At 59.7% G+C, this 23,223-nt stretch overlaps 1 protein-coding gene across 6 annotated transcripts; it reads right to left on the bottom strand.

The window, feature by feature from the left end:
- Nucleotides 1-349: 349 nt before the first annotated feature.
- POR (cytochrome p450 oxidoreductase) lies at nucleotides 350-22,302 on the bottom strand. Of its 6 annotated transcripts, none has more exons than XM_038165698.2 (17): nucleotides 22,255-22,302; nucleotides 20,951-21,050; nucleotides 16,296-16,479; nucleotides 10,010-10,058; nucleotides 9,080-9,208; nucleotides 8,368-8,517; nucleotides 7,330-7,454; nucleotides 6,321-6,410; nucleotides 5,964-6,062; nucleotides 5,207-5,323; nucleotides 4,435-4,553; nucleotides 3,160-3,341; nucleotides 2,850-2,999; nucleotides 2,432-2,699; nucleotides 1,650-1,795; nucleotides 1,374-1,459; nucleotides 350-1,188 (listed from the first exon to the last, which is right to left on the bottom strand). In XM_038165698.2, the coding sequence occupies exons 3-17, from the start codon at nucleotides 16,463-16,465 to the stop codon at nucleotides 1,044-1,046; spliced, it is 2,025 nt and encodes a 674-aa protein (XP_038021626.1). In that variant the 5' UTR covers nucleotides 16,466-16,479; nucleotides 20,951-21,050; nucleotides 22,255-22,302; the 3' UTR covers nucleotides 350-1,043. The 6 variants fall into 6 exon arrangements, with proteins under 6 accessions (XP_038021626.1, XP_071882024.1, XP_038021628.1 ...); XM_072025923.1 differs by lacking the exon at nucleotides 22,255-22,302 and adding an exon at nucleotides 21,161-21,179; XM_038165700.2 differs by lacking the exon at nucleotides 20,951-21,050 and having other exon boundaries at nucleotides 22,255-22,285.
- Nucleotides 22,303-23,223: the final 921 nt, after the last annotated feature.

Raw genomic sequence — 23,223 nt, 5'->3', positions numbered from 1 at the left:
CCCCCCCCCCGTGCCACCGGAGCAGGGACACCCCGGGCAGGATCCAGTGTCCCCAAAGCCCGGTACTACTGCAGGGAACTCCTGAAATGCAGGAAACCAAAGAGCATTTCCAGTGCAGCCGTGTCTCCATCCCGAGCCACCTGCTGAGCACCGCTGCTGTCCTCACCTCCCTGCCTGCGCCTGGCACCTCGGGGAGCCCCGAGCCTCCTGCCAGCTGATCCCACAGCTGCTGCCTCTTCCCCAGGTCCCCTCCACGCAGGGAAGGCTGCGAGGCTGCTCCTGCCTCTCTGCCTCCTTCGTCTGAGCAGGGGGTGCAGGGGAGGGCAGGAAGCAAGCTCCAGAAACAGTGTTTTTATTCCAAGGGCGAGTATATTTAAATAATTTACAGTCATTGGAAAGCCTGAAAAGTTCGTTCTTTTTTTTTTTTTTTTTTTTTTCCATGATTAAATCACAAAGATGTTAAAATAAAAATAGTATTTAAAAAAATGAGCCTACACAGCATGACGGAGGGGGCTGGGCACAGGGGAGCCGGCGGCTGCAGGACCCACGGGAGCCAGCGGGGCCCCGGCAGCCGTGACCCCAGAGCAGGTCTCTTCCAGAGGGGACAGGAGCCACCAGGAGGGCGGCAGGGGAAGGAGAGGGGTGCCTGCGGGGTCCCAGCTGGGCGCTGGCTCTGCCTTTTCCTCAGAGCAGCCGGCCACCAGCCCTGGGGCTCTGGGAATTGGGCAGCACCAGGAATAAGGCAGCACCTCGTGTGCAGGAAGGAGCCCAGAGCTCCCCCGGTGCCACCCGTCCCTCGGCTGTCACCGACCCCAAGGCGAACACCGGGGACAGAGCCCCAGCCACCCCCCTGCCCCTCTCAGCCCTTTCCACCCAGCCTGTCCTGGAGTCGGCTGCGGCCCAGGAGGGGCTGGGGGTGACACTGGGGTCGCTGGAGACTGGGGACGGGGCAGTCGCCCACGGGGGCAGCGGGCAGGCACCTCCTGCCTCCCACAGGCCCATCCCAGGGATCCGTTCTCTCCCTGGCCCCACCAGCCCCGCTCTTAGCTCCAGACGTCCAAGGAGTAGCGGCCCTTAGTCATCAGTTTCTTTACATAGTCCGTGGCCTGGGACTGGCTCATGTTCCCATACTCAGCCACGATCTCGTAGAAAGTGTTCTGTACGTCCCGGGCCATGTTGCGGGCATCCCTGGAAAGGAGAGGACCGTGAGCGAGGTGGGGACACGGGGCCACCGAGCCCTGGTTGGCTCTGAACGCCCAGATGTGGGGGGCTTGCTCAGCCCAGCACATGGAGCAGTGGGTAAGCTGAGTCACGCTTATTTGCCAAAAAATAGGAACCCTTTCCCAAAATCCCCTCCCCACCCCTCGACTTACCCGCACACGTAGATGTGAGCGTTTCCGTCATGCAGCAGCTTCCAGATGTTCTCCTTGTTCTTCTTCAGCAAGTGCTGAACGTAAACCTGGCAGGGAACAAGGGGGAGGTGAGAGGGGCAGAGTCCCCGTGCCCCCAGGAGCTGTCACAGGGCCCACAGCTCACCCAGACGAGCTGGGGCTTCCCGTGACTGCCACGGCCGTTCCCTGGCAGCGGGCTGCGTGTTTCCAGCCTTATTTCCCCCCCCCAGCACCACGGTGAGCGGGCAGGAGCGGTACCTTCTCAGCCTGGTCCCTGGAGAAGGCGACGTTGAGCTGGGTGAGGACGCCCTCCTGCTGGAATTGGGCCAGCTCCTGGCGGTACAGGTAGTCCTCACGCTCGTGGCGGCAGCCGTAGTACAGCACCGTCTCGCCCACCTCCTTGCCTGTGGGGTCCCAGGGTCCACGTTAATCCCCCAGCCCTGCCACCCCCACCTCCCCCTGTCCAGCTCGCCCAGGAAAAAACTTCTTTACCAAAAGGGTTGTGAGGCATTGGGATGGGCTGCCCAGGGAACTGGTGGAGTCACCATCCCTGGAGGTCTTTAAAAGACGTTTAGATGTAGAGCTCAGGGATATGGGTTAGTGGAGGACTTGTGTTGGGTCAGAGGTTGGGCTGGGTGATCTTGGAGGGCTCTTCCAACCTAATGACTGTGTGATTCGGGGCTGGCAGCGCTGTGCTGCTGCCTCTGTTTGAGGGGAGAAACTCATTCAATAGCTACACCTGTTAGAAACGAGTGTAAGCGACCCGACTCTGGCTATTTGGGGAGGTGGTTGCGGAGGTCAAAAAATTGCCTTAGGTCTGTCTGCCCCTCAAACATCCTCTGCAGCCAGAAGAGCTCAAAGCACCCTGGTGCTGCAATAAAGCACTCGGCAGCTCCTCACCCAGCTCCACAGCCCCTGCTTTGCCAGGCCCACGTCCCTGACCCATCAGCGTGTGGCCAGCACAGGCTGGAGGTGCTGGCCGGCCCCGCAGAGCAGAGCCCTGCAGCAGCTCCTGCCCGGGGAGGTTTTTGGGCGCTCACCTTGCTGCTTGAGCCAGGCACGCTCCTGGATGAAGCCGATGAAGGGAGCTATGCCAGTGCCCGGTCCGATCATGATGACGGGCGTGCTGGGCTTGAAGGGCAGGCGGAACTGCGACTTCCTGACGTACATGGGCACCAGGGAGTTGCTCCCGTTCTCGTTGGGCACCTTGCTTTTCAGCCAGTTGGTGGCCACCCCTTTGTTCAGCCGCCCCGTCTTGGTCTCGTACTCCACCGTCACGGCGCAGATGTGGATGGCGTTGGGGTGAACCTGCGGGGAGGGGACGTCAGAGGCAGGCAGACGGGGAGCCCCCACAGCTGGCTGCAGCGTGGGACACCCGGTTTCCCCCTGCGGACCCTACACAGGTCGGGGTAACCCCGCTCCTCGGGCACGGAGGGACCCCGTGGTGCCGCAGCTCACCTTGGAGGAGGAGGCGATGGAGTAGTAGCGGGCCTGCAGGCGGGGCAGAAGCTCACACAAGTGGTCAATGGGGGGGCGCAGCGAGGGCATGTCCTGCAGGATGGCCAGGATGTTCCTCCGGGCTTCCACCACCCAGCTGAGGTAGAGAGCCTGCGGGCGAGGAGGGCACACGCACGGTGACCCCATGCAGCCACCAAACACCCGCAGAGCTCCCCGCACAGGGCGCCCAGCGGCCCCACATCCCCTTCTGGTCCCCCTCCCCAGCCCCAGTTCACCCCAGCAGCTGTGCTGGGAGGGCTGCAGCTCCCACCTTGCCCTCCGCAGAGGACGATGCCATCTTTCGGAGGCGCTCCTGCTCGCTGCTGTCGGTGGCGTACTGCGCCAGCTCGTAGAGCACGTTGGTGCGGGGCGGGTTGGTGATGTCCAGGTAGTACGTCAGGGCTGTGCGGTACGACGTGGGGCAGGGGAAGGGGTGTTTCTTATTGGATTCCTCTGGAGGAGATGAGAGGAAAGAGGAAAAAAATAATAAAAAAAAAGTAAACCAGTAACTATTTGTTAAATTAGAGATTTGCTGCCAGCAGCTGTGTGCAGCACAGGAGGTGGACGCAGTTTTGTTCCCTGCCTCCCATGGGAAGCGTCACTGCACAGACACCTTGGGAAGGCCACGCGGAAGGCACTGCCCTCAGCCTGGAGAGCAGCAGTGCTCGGAGCCTGGGGCCCAGGCAGAGGTGGGAGTAGTTTTCCAGGGCGAGCTCATGGCAGAGACACCCAGAGAACTGCCAGGCCCAGCAGGAGGGGGCTCTGCAGGGCTAATTTGGCCTCATGCTCTTAATGCCTCCGTCAGACCTGCCCTCAGAAGCATCCTTTGGCCACGGACATCTGTGCTCACAGCCCCCCGGGGAGGTGAAGCAGCAGCAGCCAAGGCTGGAGCTGTTCAATTTAGCAAACTAAGAGCACCGTAAGGGACACAAACGATGATATGAGGCCAGAGACTGGGACAGAGCTCCAGCAGCGCATTAAAGCCAGTCGCTCTCTGCAAACCAGGAGCCAGCTCCTGGGCCAGCAGCTCTGATGCCTTGGCGCAGGCTTCACCGCTTTGGGAGCAAGATGGGCAGCAGCTGCAAGCTCCCTCTTGCCAGAGGCCAGCTCTGCTGGGAACGATGCCCAAGAGAAGCTCTTTGAATCAGCACTGAGAGGAGCTCTCCTCCGACAGCTCCGTCCCCAGGGCTGTGCGTCCTCCAGGGGCTCACCACCAGCGTTTCAGGCTCCAAAGCTCCTCCCGAGCTCTGGGGCTGCAGCAGCAGCAGAGGGATGCTCTGGTGGGCTGGTGCTCTGTGATTAGGAGCGTGCTGTTACGTAACGTGTTGTTGGATGGGCACAGCGAGGACATTTCACAACTGACCCACTTCGGCTGGCTCGCAGCAGGCTCCGAGCCGCTGCCGCTAAATGGCTGCGCACTCGGAGTGGCCGCGGGATGTCCCCGTTTGCCTCAATCCCGAAGGGGATCTGACCTCTGCTCTGGTGCAAGGACAAGAGGCCGTGGCAGAAGGAGAGCTGCTGATGCTCAGGGGAGATCCACACTCACCGTCCAAGTTGTTCAGGGACATGATCGTGTCCAGGTCCGTGCCCAGGATCTCGCCGATCTGATTCACCAGGGATGAGTCATTGGCCGGGTACACGGCCACGTGGTCCCCAGACTCGTACCTGGTACAAAAACAGGAAGAGAAGAGATGAAAATTGGCACTTCTCGCCCACGCCGAGCCCGAGCTGCTCAGCTGGGGGACGAACAGGCTGGGGCTCAGCAGGACAGCAGAGCTGAGCTGCTGCACAGCACCTGCAGGGCCAGACCCCAGAGCTGGCAGGCAGAGCAGCACGGGACCACTGGGGAATACTGGTTTTAACAACCTGGGGAAGCTCCAAGATAACTGCAATTTTGCCAGAGACTTTAACGAGGCCAGACTTCCAGCAAGGACAGGCCAGCTCCCTGCCCCGTGCTTTCTCACAAGCACACCAACGAATTTAAGCCAGCAAGAGGGCTGAAGAGCAGGGCTCTAGCCTCCCTTTGCTCGTACATCTAAGCCAAGCAAACAGGCATGAGCCATCCCCAGTTCCTGCCTCTCACAGTTTGTCTGCTCCCTTTTTCTTTGAATTAGGGAATTCTTGCAGCTGGCACTGCCCAGGTGGGATGGATGCGCAGCCTGCTATGGAGGGGCTCATCAGGGTGGCCAGGTACAGCCCCAAAGGTGGGAGAAAACCCTGATTTGGAGTACCTGGTGTGTGGTCCAGGCGCCAAGAGGGGGCACTGTTAAGTTTTGGCTGCAGCCAGAAGAGGGGAGCAGCCTCTCGCGGGCAACTACCTGATTTTGGAGTTGGAGATGTCCAGCTCCAGGTGCATGAGGTGTCGCTCTCCGCCCTCGTTCAGCTTACGGTTCTCTGTAACCATGGCCAGGAAGGGATTCTTGGCATCAAAAGGTCTGGAAGGAAAGACAAGGACCTCTGGGTTACCCTCCCGCGGGCTCGCAGCTCTGCTTTCATCCAGGAATGCTCCAGAGCAGGCTTCCACCATCGGAGCACGGGGCTGCCCCGGCTCTTGTTTCAAAGCACCCCACAGCACGAAACAAATTACGATCCTGCTGCTACCCACGCTGGCAAAGAAAACAGATTATTTTCCTTGTAAGCACAGCCCAGCAGTCAACAGCTCCTACCCCGTGAAGAACAAGTGATGCAACAGGGGATTAGAGGGAGTGTCACGTCTCAGAGCGACATTTCAGGTTGGAATTCATTTACACAATTCATCTCCCCCCAGCAATGCTGCAAGCAGCCATCGTGCGTTAATTACTCTGGGGGACGAAAGGCTCCAGACTGACCTCGAGACAAATGCTGGGAACTTAGCAGCCAAAACTGCGCCTGTGAACACAGCCGACTTCTCAATAATTCATTAACTGGGGATCCCCCAGGAGTCCCAGGGGAGATCTGAGCCCACATCTCTCAGGCAGACATCTGCCCCATGGCTGTGCTGCCAAAATGACCCTGCCTGTGGTGTTTGAAACATCAGGAGCAGCAGCAGCTGAAGCCTGACCCCTCACACCCCGTGTAGGGCAGCCCGGCACTCACGGCTTCTGGTTCTCGTAGCTCTTGAGGCGACCCATCTCACCCGTGTACACTTTGCTCATGTTCACGTCCGTGTGCACCACGAGCTCGTACTGGCGGATGCTGGGAGAAACGGGGAAAGGAAAGAGGAAAAAAGTCAAAGTGGGAACAACAAGGTAAAAAACCCAGCACCCAGCACATCCACCCTTCAAACCAGAACTCCAGAGCTGCACTCGAATTTGCCCCAGGACAGGCTCAGTCCCAAGAGCCCCACTCGCTGACCTGCCCCCTGTGCGCCCCCCAGCCCGCAGGAATTGGGCAGTGGCTCCAGCCTGATGCTGCAGCCACCACTTAACGGGGGTCGATCCCCCTGGCACCCACCTGGACTCCTCTCCTGTGGCCTCCACCCCGAAGTGCTCACACACGGCCGGCCAGAACTGCTCCCTCCAGGTGATGAAGTCCTCCTCCAGGCTAGGCAGGGCAGAAGAGGGGTTCAGTAACGCTGCCCACGAGGGAGCAGAGGGGCACTCCCAGAGGGGCACTCCCAGAGGGGCGTTCCCAGAGGGGCATTCCCGGAGGAGCCGTCCCAGATCCCTCTGAACCCCCTCCTTCACCATTTGCCCTCGGAGCCGGGCAGTTTTGGTACCTCCACGTGCCCACAGACCAGCCTCAGAGCATCTTCAGGGCACGAAGGGGATGGGAGGGATGCCTGCTGCACCACCCACCCCTCCCTTCTGCGCTCTGCCAAGGAGGGTTTTGTTATTCACACTCGGTTTTTGCCCAACTCAGCTCCCCCTTGCCCACTCCTGGCATTAAGTCGCCTGGAAAGGTTCATTTTCCTAGACTCAGAGCCTCCCACACATGGCACAGCCCTCGAATTAAATCTTGCAGTCCTTGGAGGCACAGCCCCAGGTTGATGTAATTTCCACGCTTAAGCTCCTGCCAGAAGGGTGTTAGGTGAGCACAGACATTTCTGGAGCTCTGAGTTGGAGCAGGGCTGCGTTCTGGCATAAAACAAACAGTTCACAAGGAGATGGAGCCTGGCTCCTCCACGGGGATGGAGGAGCTTATCCATGGCTGGGATATCAGGGGAGCTGCAGCAGGGCAAAGGCAGAAGAGGCTGTGAAGCCTTGCAAAGAACACAGCTACGGGCATTTAAAGCTGATGTGGGATTTCCCCAGGTTCGGGATTCCCCAGGATGCTCAAGGGACCCAGGGATCTGACTGATCTCTGTAGGAGAGGGACCAGACACACACTCAGGGCCATGCCAGCTGCCACAACCAGCCCTGAGGAGTTAATTTCTGCCTTGGCAGTAGATCCAGCTCCCTGCCAAGGTCCTTCCCACGCTGCTTTAGCCAGCTCAGACCGCCCCTAGAGCCGAGCCACTCACTTGCCATCGTCATCGCCCAGCCCAAGTTCAAAGATGCGCTGAGCCCCAAGCTCCTCCAGCCTCTTGTCCACGTACTTCCCCATGGCATTGAAGTGTTCGTACGTCTTGTTCCCCAGCCCGAAGACCTGGAGGAGAATGCTGATAAGCACGGAGCAGCAAGGAGGGGATTTCCCCTGGCCAGCAGCAGGCAGAGGATGATGAGATAAGGAACGCAGAAGGCAGACAGCAGTAACTCTCCCGGGTCCCTACCAGCTGTTTGTGAACTTTCTGAGTTACAACCTGCCCCTGGCTTCGCTCAGCTGGCAGCTCTGCTCCGAGCCAGGATTCAGGCACAGCGAGGGGACGTGCAGGCAGGAGCTGCCTGTGCCAGCTCCCCCAGGGGCCAGCGAGGGGCTGTGCTGCCAGCAGACCACTTGTGTCCCCCCCAGCTCCCAAAAACCACCCAGCGAACGCTTCCTGGCTGCTCTGTGCCGAGCAGCTTCGCCTCTCCAGCAGAGGATTTTCCCCTCCCTTTGCAATTGTGATGCAGCCTGAGGAACTTGGCTGGGGTTTAGGCGAGGTGGCTGTGTCTCCGCCAATTATTCAGCTCGGCACAGGAGAAGAGCCACGCACTCCTCCGAGTGATTTAATTTGTGGGAGAAGATGTGGCCAAGGGCTGCTCAATTAGCTTCTGAACAGCAGCAGCAGTCTGTAACTCATTTCCAGACCTTACACTCGATGCCTGCTGGGCTGTTTGCGGCGAGGCATCGCCAGCGAACCCTCATGATTTAGGGAGTGGAGAGAGGGCTCCGGCAGCTGCGTTTAAAGCCCCCGGATACGTGCCTGCAAATATCTGTGCAGACAGAGACAACAGGGACCGCATCCAGACGAGGCACAGGCATCATGTTGTGCCTTTACCCAAGCCACGTGCAAGCACAGCGGAAGGTTTTTGGCTTTTGCTGCCCAAATGCAGCAGAAACTGGAACGGAGCAGCTCACAGCGGAGGGTTTTGGGCTTTTCCTGCCCAAATGCAGCAGAAACGGGAAGGAATTGACTTACTGCGAACCGGAGACCCGAGAGGTCGGCGTCTGCCTCCTGCAGCCAGTCGTAGAAGTCCTGGGCATTGTCCGTGGGGTCGCCCTCCCCATACGTGGCCATACAGAACACAGCCAGGGACTTGTCGATCTCGGAGAGGCGGCTCAGGTCCGACTGCAACACAGCAGAGAATAAAGCTCCAGGGATCCCACGAGAGGGGTATCGGGCACAGCTGTTCCTACAGCACAGCCACAGCCCCGCTGCGCAGAGCAGCACCACGGCACGGCAAAATAATTACAACAGGGGCTGGGGTGAAATCAGCACTGCTGCCCCCTAAAAAAGCGATTGGGTTTTCTGTCTAGGCTGTACGGGACAGGATTGTTTTATCCTGAGAGCGGAACATCAGTGCCCCTGTGCCAGGCTGCTGCAGGCCCATGGGACCAATGCTGACTACAGAATGAACACGGAGCATTTTTCACACTGATAACAGTGTGACACGGCTCCCAAACACCCCAGGCTACCCTCCCTTTCCAGACACGTTGCAGAGTTCACCCCAAATCCATAGGCTGACGAGGACCGAGCCCACCTCAGCACCTCTCCACCTCATTCAACCTCCTTTGCTCCTCTGAGTACCACCGCCAACAGGGCAACAGCCCCGTGGCCAAGCTCTGTCTGCTTTTTGGGGACTGCTGGGTGGATATGATCCATCCCGAGGCCGTGCTTGTGTCCCAGTTACCAGGTCATACTCCTCGGGGTCTGCTGCCATGCCGCGGAGGCCGTAGCGGTGAGCGTCCTTGGAGAGGCGATTGGCAAACTCCTCCGCCGTGCCCGTCTGGGAGCCGTAGAAAACCACGATGTTGCGTCCCTGGAGAGAAGAAGAAATCCCCGTTAAATGGTGATTACTCATCTGGCAGAGGCGCAGAGGAAGTGCTTCTCGTCACAGAAGCCTGGGACCAGGAGCCCTGCAGCTGGAAGGAGCCTGCGTTCGTCCTGGAGCTGCCACCAGGATCGTGGCAGAAACCTCAAGGCTGAGCTGTCAGCAGGAATATCGCCCTGCTCGTCTCCGAGGTGACTCGGGGAGGACTAAAACCAAAGCAAAGGACAACCCCTCGAGGTTTGCTCTCAGCCTCGAGGCTGTGCGGGGAACTCCCTGGATGAGAGCAGCTTTGCCAAAGCTTTGGGGAAGTGCCCGAGCACAGGAGCTCCTGCTCTGCAGCAAGCCAGCTACTTTGATGCACAATGGGAAACGTATCCAGCCCTTGCTTTTCCCAAAGCTTCCTCTTGCGTGCCGTCCAGCAGCCAGCAGCTGCCAGCTCTGTGTGCAATTCCCATCTCAGAGCGAGCCAGGTTCGGGAACCAGCCCCACAGACACACAGCTGGCAGTCAACAACTTTGAAGTCCCTGCCGTTTCCCTCCTGAATTCCATCTCATGTTACATTTTTTTTTTTTCTTGCATCCAATTGTCACTTTAACTTTCTCTAAGAGCAACCCTCGTGCACAGACCGCTCGAGCTGCTCCTGCCTCCCCGTCTCTGGGCGCTCCTTGCAGCAGACAGGTCTCTGGGGGCAAAGAGGTCCCCCCTGCTGGCAGCTGGCAGTCCCTGGGGGCAAGGGAATGCCACCAGCTCCGTCACCCCCCCAGCACAGCGTGCACGCAGGCAGCTTACCGTCTTCTTCATCTTCTCAATGAAGCTGCTGTCTCTCGGCGAGGCTGGTCTGAAAGACAGGAGGAATCCCCGCTCAGATGAGCACGCTCTTTAAGGTCAGGAATAAGCAAGTAGGGAAAAAAAGCTCCCCAACCTATCTCGGGTCTCAGGAAGGCTTTCAAAGCAGGGAGATTCCCCACCAAACATGTGTTTAGCCTGTCCCAGGGCTGCCCAGCACTCAGCTCAGCTGCAGGGTGGCTTCTGCACACACAGCCACAGAGCAGAGGACAGCGAGCTGCTAGGAGGAGCCCAGCAGCTCAGCCCCGGGCAGCAGGAAACTTTTAACTCTGAAAACTGCTCCGTAACCGCCGGGCAGGTTGAGGGGACCTCATGGAGCTGGGATGCGAGGATGCCTTCAGATTAACCACGGTGCGAGAGGAGGGACGGGAGCGCTCCCTGCCTCCCCCCTCTGCCTGCATTCTCAGCCATGCCCCCAGGGGCGGGTTCTCCAAGCTTGAAGTCACACAAGGCTAAAAACCAGCTGTTCTGACCTCAAAACAGACCTTCCCAGAGCGTGCCAGACACGAATCCCAGAGCCGGGAGCCCCAGGGACACACAGAGGCTCCGCGGCGGATTGGAGCCGCTGGCAAGGCGACCGCTGCCCTTCGGGGTCCCGCGGTGCTCAGTCCCACACCAGGGCTCCTGTCCCCAGCACAGAGGGCACGGAGGTGGCTTTCTTTGCTTGGAACGAGGGATGAACCACACCAGTGTCAGGATCAGCCAGGCAGAAGCTCGCCCTGCTACAGCTACCCTGCTAGGTGGAATGCCAAGAGAACCCGGCTGCCCTAAGCGCCCTGAGCGCATTCACCGGTTTTTAGTGTCACAGCACGAGAGTGACCCAGCCCCGGTGGAAGCCGGGCACCCCCAGGCCCTGTGGCTGCAGCAGATTTGCCACCGGAGCCTCTTCAAGGCAGGAGGACAAGTGCCAGGAGCTCACTTGCTGCCTGCCCCGCTGTGGAAGAGGGGGGAACGCGGGACCCGTTCCCATTCCTCTTTCACAATGGAAGAATGCAAGGCTGGGTCTCCTGTGGGAAGAGAGAAGCCTCCAGGCAAAAAACAAATGGTTTTGGCTCCGGCCCATGTGAGAATGTGCAGAGCTCACTAACAGTTTCCTAAACCCCGTGGCTCGGAGGGGGGGATCTGCGCAGGCTCTCGCAGAGCGCACGCAGGGAGCAGCGGGGTGGGGGGCGTCCAACCCAGCACGCCCCCGAGCACCCCAACCCCACAAGGAGCTCCGTAACCAGGCCCCACAGCACCCAGCACTTACATTCCCATACAGCATGAACGAAAGATGAGCCAACGCTACCCAAAAAAGCTTCCCATGGAGGCAGTGCTCCCAGGAGGGACGCTTTGTGCCCCCGTTCGGCCTTCCCGTGCTGCCGCGGGTGCGTCCCATCCAGCTACAATAGCTGTTGGGTCAGCAGCTTGACAGAACGCTTGGAGAGGAAGGAGAAAAAAAAAAAATAGAGTTTGGGATCTTTTCAGCGAGCTCCCTTTAGAAGAAGAAAGGGCACGCACGGAGCTGGTCGGCTTTCAAAGGAGGCGAGCCCGCACCGAGGGGCTGTGGTGGAGCAGCCTGCGGCTCGGGCACAGAAGAAACGAGTCTGGCTTCTGCAAAAAAGAGCTACAGGACTCCCTGAAACCGCCTCAGCACGGCGGCTTGAAAATCCAAGCACAGATCCTGAAGACAGAAAGGACGCTCGTTTTCACTACTCAGAGAACGAAAAGAAAACGTAGCAGAAAATCACGTTGTTAGCACCGACCGCTCTTAAGAGTTTGACAGCTCAGGGTAGCGTTTGTAAGAGAGAAGAAGTGCCGGGTGGAGGAGAGGGATTAACTCCGTTAGCTTAGTGTGTGCAGGCTGAGAGCCCTCGGTGAGAGCCCAAGCCCAAAGAGCTCCCTTTTGGTTCGATTTCAGGAGGAGGGGAGGAAATCACCGGCAGCTCAGCAACGTTACCAAAGTCTCCGCTCCATCAAGCCTCGGTCTCGGTTCAGCTGCACACCTTTCCTTCCCAGAGCCCCCCAAAATGTCCTGCCTACTGAAGGCACAGGCAGACACCGAAGAGAAACCAACCTGGACACGCACTGCTCTGGCTCGGGCACCACTGCCGGGACCTCCTGGCGGCGAGGTGCCCCCCGGCACAGCTCTCCGTGCGCTCAGGGACCTCCTGGCAGCAAGATGCCTCCCGGCACGGCTCTCCCTGCACTCTCCTGCCCAAGCAGCTCCCTGGGGGGAGCGGGAGCTCCCCCCTGCTCCGAGCCATCCCCTTCGTGGGGCAGACAAACTCACCTGGCCACAGCCGCCTCTTCTCCTGGCACCGAGTAGGCGCATCCCATGGCGAGGGCACAGGCAAACAAAGAGTCCCGGGGCGGCCGTGTCTGCGGGGGGAGCGCTGGGGGAAGGCTCTAACTTAGCTCCTCGGTGGGGATTCAGGGACAGGCCTCTCCATTCTGCTCCCCCCGGGCTCCGAAGCCAGGCGTCAGCCTTTTGTTAAGGAGAAGAGAGGCGGCGCAAGAGGTCCCGGCGCGGGTCATAGCAGGAGCTCGGGGAGGTCCCGAGCGGATCCGCGCGGCCCCAAGCCGCGGCAGCAACATCTGGCAGCAGGGGCAGCGAGGAATTAGGAGCAGGGAACCAGACCTCCCAGGATTCCCCGCAGCGCTCGTCCCTCTCCCGTCCCCATGGAGCAGGGAGGGAAGGGGGGGGGGACAGGGCACAAAACCCTCCTCCAGCCCCGTTACCTTGGAAACGGTTTGTATCCAGCTGCTTTTAGATATCTCCTTTTTTTAAAAAAAACAAAACAAAAAAAAAAAAACACAAAAGTCAGCGTCGCAGCTGAATGAAAGGGTTCCAGGCACGGCGTGAGCAGTGCCACGCCGGGGGTGGCCCCAAGGAGTTTGTTCCCCCCGGGGTCCCAATCCCAATGGAATCGGAGCGGGTCTCTGCCTCTGACGCACGCAGGCAGCAGCGAGCTGATCAGGCTGAGAAGTTGGAGCAATTCCTGCCACAGGAAACCCGACGAGCACCAGGGAAGGGGGTTGTGTAGCTGCAGAGCCGAGATAAGCCCCTTTCTGCCCCAAACAACGTCAAAGACGAGGGGGAGGAGGATGGGGGGGGGCTGGCACCAAGTGCGCCCATCGGGGGCTCACCCGTGGCTCCCCGGGGAGCAATCTGTGCACCGCAGGCACACGAGGGAGGGAGGGAGGAAATCTGTGATTGAGGAACACGCAGAGCTGGCCTGGCCGAGGGGAAGGAAATAGGAAAAGGAGTGCATGCCCCAATAATGTCACCGAGAGGGCACACAGCCACCCTCGCCGTGGCTGCACGGGGCGCAGGAGCTGCTCTCCCCGGGGACATCTGCAGAGCAGGTGGCTGGGAACGTGCTGGTGGCTTCGATTACTTCTGAAAATGGCCAAAATGCTACAAATCCTCGGTGGCAGCACCCTGGGCTGCCCCACGTGTGTCACACAGCACAGGTACACCACGTCTTGCCTGCAAGGAGCTTGTACCTGGTCCCAGCTCTGTCCCCTCTCCGGGACCCCAGACACGCAGGCAGAGGGAGAGCGTGGTTGTGCGGGGCCACAGAAAGTGAACCCAACCCAGATCCCACCCAGAACAGGGGATTTGGTGCATTTCTTCCTCCACAGTCAGCAGCAGAGGCATTTTCTTTGTGCCTTGGCTTGGTTGAGGCATGTGGGCAGCTCCCAAAAGGGCACCACGGCACCAGAGCCCACGTGTGGATGGAGCCCCTGCTTGCACTCTCACACCTTGCAGCAAACCCATCCAGGCAGCTCCCCTCACAACGCATCTGAACCCCTGTCCAACCCTTTTGTCCCCCAATCTCTCAAGGCTGAAGCTGGGGGCTAAAGGGCTGTGTCAGAAACCGTCCCCCCGTGCTGCCAGATAAGGCACATCGGGACGTTTTGGTGAGTCGAGGCGCAGCTGGAGGGAAAGTGCTGAAGCAAGGCAGCACCTCCAAAGGCCAAGGTTCTCCACGTCAGCCTGAAACAGCCCCAGCCAAGGGCTCCTCTGCCTCCGTGGGTCCAGACCTCCCTGCCCTGCCCCATGGTGACCTGCTTTCCTCATCTGCTTGCTCAACAGCAAGGAAGCCCCACCCCAGGGAAGGAAATCCAAGGCTGAACGAGCTTATTTTCCCCAACTCCTTTCCCTCCCAGACCCAAACGTGCCATGAAATAACAGTGCCAAAGCTGCAGGAGGCTGCTGTCCACTCCCCAGGGGATGGACGTGCCATCACCCATGACGGGTCTGTGATGCCCACACCAGGGCTGCAGCAGGGGCAGGTTTCCTGTATAGAAAAACCTATTTCAAGGCTTTTTTTTCTCACTCTTCACCTGCCTGGCTGTCACTTTGCCAAAACGGGACCGTGTCAGACGAGGTCGGGAGCACCGCGGCCTTCCAGCCTGGCTGTCGGGGACACAAGGTGCTGCTCCTCCCCAGCAGCTCACAAGCAGCAGCTGCACCCAGCTGTCTGCCAGGCAGAGGAGGCAGCACAGCATGGGCAAACCCACCAGGCAGTCCCTAAATGGTCCCTAAATGATACCCACAGCTCAGGGTCCCGCAGCACAACGGGGCAGGAGGAGACACCCGGGGTGCCTGGCGAGCTCCTCCGCAGCGCCACTTCTCTGCAAGGTCACGGCAGCCTGGGGAAGAGCTGCGTGTGCTGGTGGGATGTCACAAGGACAGGCAGGATGGGAGTTTTGGGGTCGGTCGGGATCTAACTTCCAGCTGCTGGTGCTGTTCCTGCAGCCAGCTCAGCTCCGCTCGCTCTCTGGCCGTGCCCCATCGCGGTCCCGGCTCCGCACGCACACATCCACACGGCTCTTGCGGGCACGGGAGGGAAAGTATTTCACTGATTCAACAAAACAAATGCCCCAGATAAGGCTGGGAATCATTCGCTGATAGCTGCTATCAGCCTCGCACACACCTGTTTGCCACGTGGTACTGCAGCCAGGGACATTTTTCCTCTCCCAAACCCTTTCCACCCAGGAAATGCGCACTGGTGCGTGCAGCCTGCCTTACAGCTGATCACCAGGGGTGTGCTGCTCTTCCCATCACCCAGGGGCTTCACAAAACTTACAGAAGCCGAGGAGATAAAAGAGATAAGAGGCCCGCAACCTCGTGCTGTGTCCACACGGGGTAACAGGAGTACAAAATGCCTTGGCTCCTGCGCAGTGCCCTGGCTCATCACCAAACAGCCTCACCTGACCCATCCACGGAGAGCTCCTGCCCCTCGTGGCTGTGCAGCCACCCACCCGGCTCCCAGCTCAGCAGGGAGCTGCAGAGAGCCTGCACCCAGCCCTACAGACACAGAGGATTCACCCCACACAGAGGTTAGGTTCTGCAGAGACCCAACACTGAGCTGGCTTTCTGCCCCGGGGCAAGCTGCATCCTCAGAGCGGATCCCAGGAGGGACGGTACCGCACGGCGCCGGCTCCCGAGCTCTCCGGGGCAGGGTTTCCAGCCTGTACCAACCGTGTTATCCTGCTCCCAGGAGAAACAGAAGGAATGGGCTTAAAAAGGCCAGCAAGAAAACTGATGTTGAGTTTTGTACGTGCCAGGCGAAGAACCAACCTCCCCCAGACCACCCCTGCCGCAGCTCGCTCCTGGCCCTAAATCCTCGGGAGCAGACGGGGTGGAACAAGGACCCCTCCCCGTCCCTCCCCAGCCTCCTGCTGCCGCAGAGGCCAGGCAGCGAAGCCGGGCACGTTTCGTAAGAGCTGCCAAGCAGCTCGTGCCCAGAAACTATCCCCCATTTCCCAAGGCCCTATTTCTTCTCCTGACAGCTAAGAGCAGATAAGATTTCCGACAGAAGAAACCTGCTTAAGAACAAAATTCGTCTTTCTTCAGATTTATCTGTGACTTATCAGAAAATGAAGAGAACAGCCAAAGCAATCCCGGAGCATTTTGAAGTGCAGCCAGGGGATTTTAAAGCCTCTTCTCGCCTCGCTTGGCAAGACAAATTACTGATTTGAGCCACGGAGCAGGGTAAGAGAGCTGGAGCTTGGTTCTTCCAGGGGGATTTCAGCATTGTGAAGGAAACGCACAGCTCAAAAAGACCCCACATCTGGAAACCCCACGGAACAAGCTGAGGGAAAGGCTGGAAATCCCATTTAAACACCCTCAGACACAGCCAGCAGCCCTCTGCTCCCGGGAGCCTGCAGTCCCAGCCCCCAGGGGGACTGGCACCAAGACCGAAAGCCGCTGCCCCCTCCCCGAGTTGTTACTTACGCTGTCTGGATTTTGGGGAGCTCGGGGATCTCCTCCTTTTTCTTGCGGAAGAAGAACCAGTAGGTGAAGAGCCCGGTGATGAGGGAGATGAGGAAGACGTCGGTCATGCTGAAGAAGGAGTCCTGCTGCACGCTGCCCGCGGGAGGCGCGCCCACGCCTGCGTCCCCCATGGCGATCAGAGAGGCTGGAAGGAGAGAGAAATTAGGAGAAATAAATAACCGAACGCCTGCGGCAGCACACGGGCACAGAGGAACAGAACTGAAGGCTGTTGGGAAGGTGCTTTTCCACTACGCATCCAGCTCCAGGAGCACCAGGCAGCCCCACGGCATTTTTGGAGAGCTTCCACCAGGTTCGGCGAGGTCCTTTCATGTCCAGCGAGGTGCCTGCACGTCCCCAGGTGGCTCACCGTGCTGCCAAGCTCGTCCCTTCCCCTCGCACAATTCCCCAGCTCAATTTCTGCCCCCCCCTGGGCCACCCCTCGCCCCCTCCCCCTGCCCTGCCCGGCTCTGAACCCCGCTGCGCCGATAGCAGCTTTATCATCCGGGCACGCAAGGGCACACTGTGTCCAGGCAAAGAGATAATTAACTCCAAACTCGATTGGCGGGGGCAAAGTGACTCTCCTCGGGCTCGGGCAGCTCGCCAAGCCGGGAGGGAGACCATGGACATTTGAACTCGCACGCAGCAGTGAGTCAGAGCCGCGGATGGGACGTGGCAGGGCAGGAGAGGAGGGTCAGAGGCTCGGCTAGAGGAGCTCCTGGGTGGCTGTCCTAAAGGACCGAGGGAGAAGCAGCAAACCCCAAGCTGTGCCTGGGCTGGGAAGGAAAAGAGGCTGAGGTTTCAGGTTCGGGGAATTGGGAAGGGAAGAGAAGGCGATGCTCAGGGGGCAGGAGGGAGACGGGGGGAGGTCTTGGAAGAGGAACGCAGGGGGTCGGGAGGAAGAGGTGGCTCCCTGACCCCGCTCCCCTTGTGTCTGCCCTGCTGCCAGGTGCTGATCCCAACCAAACCCCAGCCACACCAAAGGACCCCAAAATTGCAGAAGCACTCCCCGGGGCAGCATCCTGTGGGATGTGAGAGCAGGCACCAGCCACCAACTCGTTCACAGCAGTTTGCCCAACCTACACCCAGGCTCTCCCTCCAGCCCATCATTTTATCCCCCAAAACCACACAGCAGCCGGTTTTTACCCCAGCCCACCCCTGCTAAGGACGCATCCAGCTCCTGCACAGCTCGGGGGAACCCACAGCCTGCTGCCTGCCATCCCGGACAGGCTCCTGGGCATTTCTGCATCCCAACAGGTCCTCAGCCCCACCAGGTGTTTAATTTAGCCAGGAGCTTGGCACACCACCCCACCAAAGGCACTAAAGCACCGCAGAGCTCCCCATTTACCACTGGGCTGGCGGAGATGGCACCAGGCAGGGGGTGGGAAGAAAAATGCGAGCAATGCGGCTGCAGACGAGCAAAACGCCTGCTCCTTTTGGGCAGGGCACCCTGTCCTCCCCTCCCTCGGAGCCAGGCGAGGGCTGGCTGTGCTCCTGCCCAGCCGCAGACTAAACCTCCAGGCCAGGGAGCCCGGCTGCCAGCAGCTCCCCGCGGGCTCCCTCCTCTCCTCCTCCCCGTTTGCTCCAGCCACTGGCACCCAGGGAGGGAAATGCCGGGGAGGAGAAGTGTTGGAAGTGCTGCTCCTTCGTTGCCTCCCCTCCTGATGAACCCCAAATCCTCGCTGCCACCCCGGCTCATCTGCGGGAAGAGCTCAGCCCCCGCCAGGCAGCCGCCCCCTCGCGCACAGCCCGGGCTCCTGCTCAGCTCTCAAGCTGCTTTTTTATGTTTTACAGCAGAAAAAATCCACGGGGGCTTCCCCAGGGAGCCTCAGTGGCTGCTCACACGCGGGAAACCCCCAGCTCTTCTGCAGGAACACCTCCGAGCCTTCAGGATGCTTTTTTCAGGACACACAGCCCACCTCAGGGCAGCCACGGCCACGCCAGCACATTTATCCCCAGCCATAGCCCATCTTCAGCCCCCTTTCCTGGACAAAAAGCACGATGCACGAGTTCCCCTTCCATCAGCTTCAAGGCCAGCTCTTCTATCCCCAATGTTTATTGTACTCTCGGCCAAGATAAGGCAGACATTCAATCTCTTCCCACTTTTTTTTTTTAATTTCCTGGTTTCTGCTCACAGCACCCGTCTCAGCCGGGACGCGAGGTACCAAACCACTCACCCGTTCAGAAAGGCTGCAGCCAAGCAGCTCTGCTGCATTTTCCCCCATTTTTTCAGCCTCCCAAACCTGGGAATTTGCATGGTAACGGCAGCTTGCAGATCACTGGGGCTGATTTAATCCCCCAGGATTTCCATGGGGACTAAAGGTGCCTCTGTGCCACCTGGATAGCAGCACCGAGGTATTACATGACATTATAACAAGAAGGAAGGGGAAGTGCCCTAAAAAAACAAGCGGTCAGCAACCCCAAAGGAACCACTGCTCTCCCTCTCTTGCACGCGGCTGGGGGCAGCATTACGGGATGACACCAAAAAAAAAAAGCTGCACCCGTGCCTCCTGCCCCAGATCCACCTCCCGCACCGCTGAGCCTACCGACACAGCCAGCTGAGCTTTTTTGGGGGTTTTCTGAGCCAAATCAAGCTCGGAAATCGGCACGGCGCCCCTCTGGCTTCCTGCAGCCACATGACGCCCCTCGTGCCCCTGACTCAGCACAGATTTTGGGTTAGCACAGAAAGCAGAAGCACAGCTCTCACGATCCCAGCGCCGGGAGCTCCGTGCCGGGGATGTCGGCGTGCCCCGGAACATCCCTGCTGGCTCACGGTGACCGCTGATATGGCACCATGGAGAAGAAGCCTTAAAAATAAAACCCACAGCTTTAAACAAATTCTCCTCGCTGTGCAAGGTCGCTTCCAAGCGGGCCTTGACACACCGGCCCAGACATCAGCAGAATTGTTATTTTCAGCACGAAACAGATGTGGAGCGTGCATCTGGAGGCGAAACGCTGCGTATGGGAGCGTTTGGTGTCCCACCGGGGCTTTCTCTGGCCAACAGGTCCCAGCAAGGACAGCAGAGCAGCTGGAAGAGCCAGGAAGGGAACACGAGGAGAGGTGCTGTGCCACGGTGGGGCCAGCAGCGAGGGCAGGGCACTGCACCAAGGGACTTGAGGCATTGTCCTGTCCCTTCCCTTCCCCAGGTAGAAAAAAACCTGCACAGGGGTGGGAGGCGTCTCACCGGCACCTGCACCTGATGAACAGGAGCCAGCGCGGATAAACAAGCGTGCAGGAGAGAAAAACAAGGCTGCAGGATTAGGGGATCAACAAAACCTGAGACGGGGCAGGTGAATTGAGCTCCTCCGCTGGCTAATCCTGCTCCCCAGCCTCCCCTCCCAGGGCGTCGAGGGCACGCTTGGAACGGGGAACGAGCGCCGAGAAGCTGGGGCAGGACTGGAGGAGCTGCAGGCCACCTTCGGGTGGCAAAAGCCTCCAACGCTGCTCTCCTTCAGAGGTTTGCTCGGAACCAAACGGCTGGGTGAGCACCAGAGGGACGTGGCGAAAACACATCCAGCAACCCTAACCCTAACCCTGACCCTAACCCTGACCCTAACCCTAACCCTGAGGTCCGTGCAGACCTCTGATCGGAGCAGTGTGTTTGGAGGGGTTGTTGATTTACTTAAGAGAGGAAAAGTTAAGAAAACCCAGGCTGAAAGGAGATCTCCTGGAAGAGCCATGGCTCTCCGCAGAACAGGAGGCACCCGGCTCACCGTTGTTCCTCCCCTCCGCACGCCCGGCTGCTCCTCGTACCTCCAGTAACTGCACACGCGGCCCCGTTACACAACCAGGGCTTGCACAATCCTCGCAGGCGCTCCACCAGCTTCCTCCTCCGAAGCCTGAAGCTCGCTCAAACGTTTCCCAAAAAGTCACCCAGCGCCACCAGGACAGACCCCCCCCAACCCCCCGAGCTGCCCACCAGCCCCTCAGAGAGATTTTCCAGGGAGGAAAACCCAGCCCCATCCTCCCCATCCCCTGGTCTGGATGGAGAAGAAAATTAATGAGTAATCCTCCTGAATTCCTTGCAAAGGAACAACTCTGGGCACACTTCGATCACCTGCCCCCAGGGACCGAACTCGGCCGCCCTTTGGACCCGGTGGCCTCGGAGAAGCCACCAGAGCCGCGGGCACTCCCTGCCTCTTCGAGGGCTCCGAGCACCGGGCAGCACACAGCTGACCCCAACATTTATTTGGGTGAGGAATTAGGAGCAGCCTGCTGTTATTTGCTCCGTTCTGGGAAATTTGAGACCCCGCAGAAACCAACCCCGGCAGGCGCACACCGCGGGGCTCCTGCAAGCCCCGCGAGCAGGGCTCGGGTCAGGCAACAGCACAAAGTTCAGTGCCACCAGGGGTAACTGCCAGCTCGTCCCCACACCCCCATCGGCACCCAGGGGTGCCCCCCCAGCCTGTGGGGTCAGACCAAACTCATTACCTCGCTCCCACAGCTCCGTGAGCAGGCGCTGAGGGTGCCCAGGAGCTCCGGCACGGAGGGCGAGCGGCACCAAACGCCTCCCTGCAGAGCAGGAATGGGGGGACCGGGGGTCCCGGCGAGCTCCCCCCGCAGCTGCTTGGGGTCAGGGGGGGGAGAAAGCAAAGCAAAAGCTGCAGAAAGCACTCACTTGCTCAACCCCACACAGGCACCACCCCGCAGATTGAACGGGAGGCGGCTCAAAGTGATGACAGGGCAGGAGATTTCCCTCCGAGGTCCGCGGGGAGAGGCTGCACGAGGAGATTTACGAGCTCTGTAAGGGTGAAGCCAGCTGGGTGGCGGCAGCTCCTCCCTCCTGCCCACCCCGTTCCTTCTCCGAGGCTTTTTTTTTTTTTCCCACCTTTTTACACCGCAGGAGCCACCTCCACGTGCTGCAGGGACCCAGCACGGCCCCAAAACGAGGCACCGGGAGCTGTGCGCACCCCAACGCCCAGCAAACACCCCATAAAATACGAGCCCGAAGGAAAACCGAGCGCTGGGGCAGCACGGGGTGCTCGGGGGGGGCAGCTCCCCAATTTCATTACCTGCAGCAGGGTAATTTACTGAGATTAGGCAGAAACCCTAAATGGCACCTTTCTCCTCCCAATCGTTACCTATCATTATCTATCAACCCATTATCCATCACTATCAGCCTCCCTGCTCCCAGGGCAAGGGCAGGGAGGAGCCCCCGGGGGGGCTTCCAGGGCACAGCAGCCCCTCGGAGGGGGGAACCCAGCAGTGGGGGAGCCCCAAACCCCAGGAGACCCCCCAATAACAGGGCTCAGCCCGCCCCAGGCAGCCCAGTAATGGGGTCCCATCACCCCAGGCACCCCAAATAGAAGGACTGTGCTCACCCCAAGCCCCCCAGCAACCCCGCTCACCCCAATACCGGGGTTTTACCCCAATACCGGGGTCTTCCTCGCCCCAAGCCCCCCAGTAACGGGGCCCTACTCACCCCAAGCCCCCCAATAATGGGATCTGACCCCAATACCGGGGTCCTGCTCACCCCCAGCCCCCCATTAATAGGATCGTGCTCCCCGCAGCCCCCCAATCCCAGACCCCCCCACCCAGTGGGCCCCCCCCCACCCCAATCCTTCCACTAACGCCCCCCCAATTACCCCAGCCCCCCAATAACACCCCCCAGCCCCCAATAACCCCCCTAACAGCACCCCACACCCCCAGCCCCCCTTACAGGGCCCTGCCCCCCCCATCCCCACCCCCCCTCACCCCCAACCCCCCAATAACCCCCCAGCACCCCAAACCCCCCCTTAACACCCCCAAAAACCCCCCAAAACGGGGTCCTCTCGCCCCAAACCCCCCAGCAGCGAGCCCCCCACACCCCAAACCCCCCAGCAGAGGAGCCACGACCCCCCCTTACCCCATAACCCCCCCCTCACCCCATAACCCCCCCCCCTTACCCCACACCCCCCCCCCAGCCCCCCCCTCCCCCCTCACCTGCTCTCCCCGCTCTGCCCCTCCCGGCCCGGCCCCGCCGCCGCGCGCAGCCCGGCCCGCACCACCGCGACTCCGCAGCGGGGGGAGCCCCGCCCCGCCCCCGCCGCGCAGCCAATGGGAGGCGCCGGAGGGGGAGGCCCCGCGGGAGTTTGGCTCCCCCCGTCCTGCCCGAGGTGGTACGGTCCCGGCGCGCCAAATGGGGGGGGGCGTTAAAGGGGCAGCGACGGGGGAATGGATATAGGGACATGGGTATAGGGACATGGGTATAGGGACATGGGTATAGGGACACGGACGGACAGACGGACACGGGTACACGGACAGACGGACAGGGGTATGGGGACAGGTATAGGAATGGCAGATATACCCTGCCTGCTGCCATATATATACAGCATCAGGTATGGGGGGACAGATACAGGGGTATATGGACTGATGGATATAGGAACGTGGACAGACGGACAGGGTCGTGGACGGACAGACGGATATAGGTACATGGGGATAAAGACAGATGGAGGTACAGGGACAGACAGACAGAGGTATGGGGACAGGTATAGGTATGGTAGGTATACAGTGCCTGCCACCCTATATATAGCATGGGTATGGGGGGACAGACAGACGGATATAGGGACGTGGATGGACAGATGGACACATGGACAGATGGACAGACAGACAGATAGGTACGCGGGTGGATGGACATAGGTACAGGACAGACAGACAGACATAGGTACATGGACGGACATATAGGTATATGGACATAAAGAGATGTAGGTACATGGACGGACAGACACACGGACAGACATGGGTATATGGACATAAAGACAGAGAGGTACGTAGACAGACGGACAGACAGATGTAGGTACGTGGACAGACAGACAGGTACCCGACATAGAGGTGTAGGTGTATGGACATACGGACAGCCAAAGGTACACGGACAGATAGAAGCATATGGACAGACAGACAGACAGACACGGG

The sequence above is a fragment of the Anas platyrhynchos genome, chromosome 20, assembly GCF_047663525.1.
Source record: "Anas platyrhynchos isolate ZD024472 breed Pekin duck chromosome 20, IASCAAS_PekinDuck_T2T, whole genome shotgun sequence".
Classification (NCBI taxonomy): domain Eukaryota; kingdom Metazoa; phylum Chordata; class Aves; order Anseriformes; family Anatidae; genus Anas; species Anas platyrhynchos.
This window is presented reverse-complemented; position numbering and strand designations above follow the sequence as displayed.

Excerpts from the sequence above, each read along its gene's own strand:
- POR (XM_072025922.1), bottom strand. Across the intron at positions 6,411-7,329 it reads CTGGGCGATGACGATGGCAA|CCTGGAGGAGGACTTCATCA; the intron begins GTGAGTGGCTCG and ends TGCCCTGCCTAG. Across the intron at positions 1,460-1,649 it reads CCAGGGACCAGGCTGAGAAG|GTTTACGTTCAGCACTTGCT; the intron begins GTACCGCTCCTG and ends GTTCCCTGCCAG.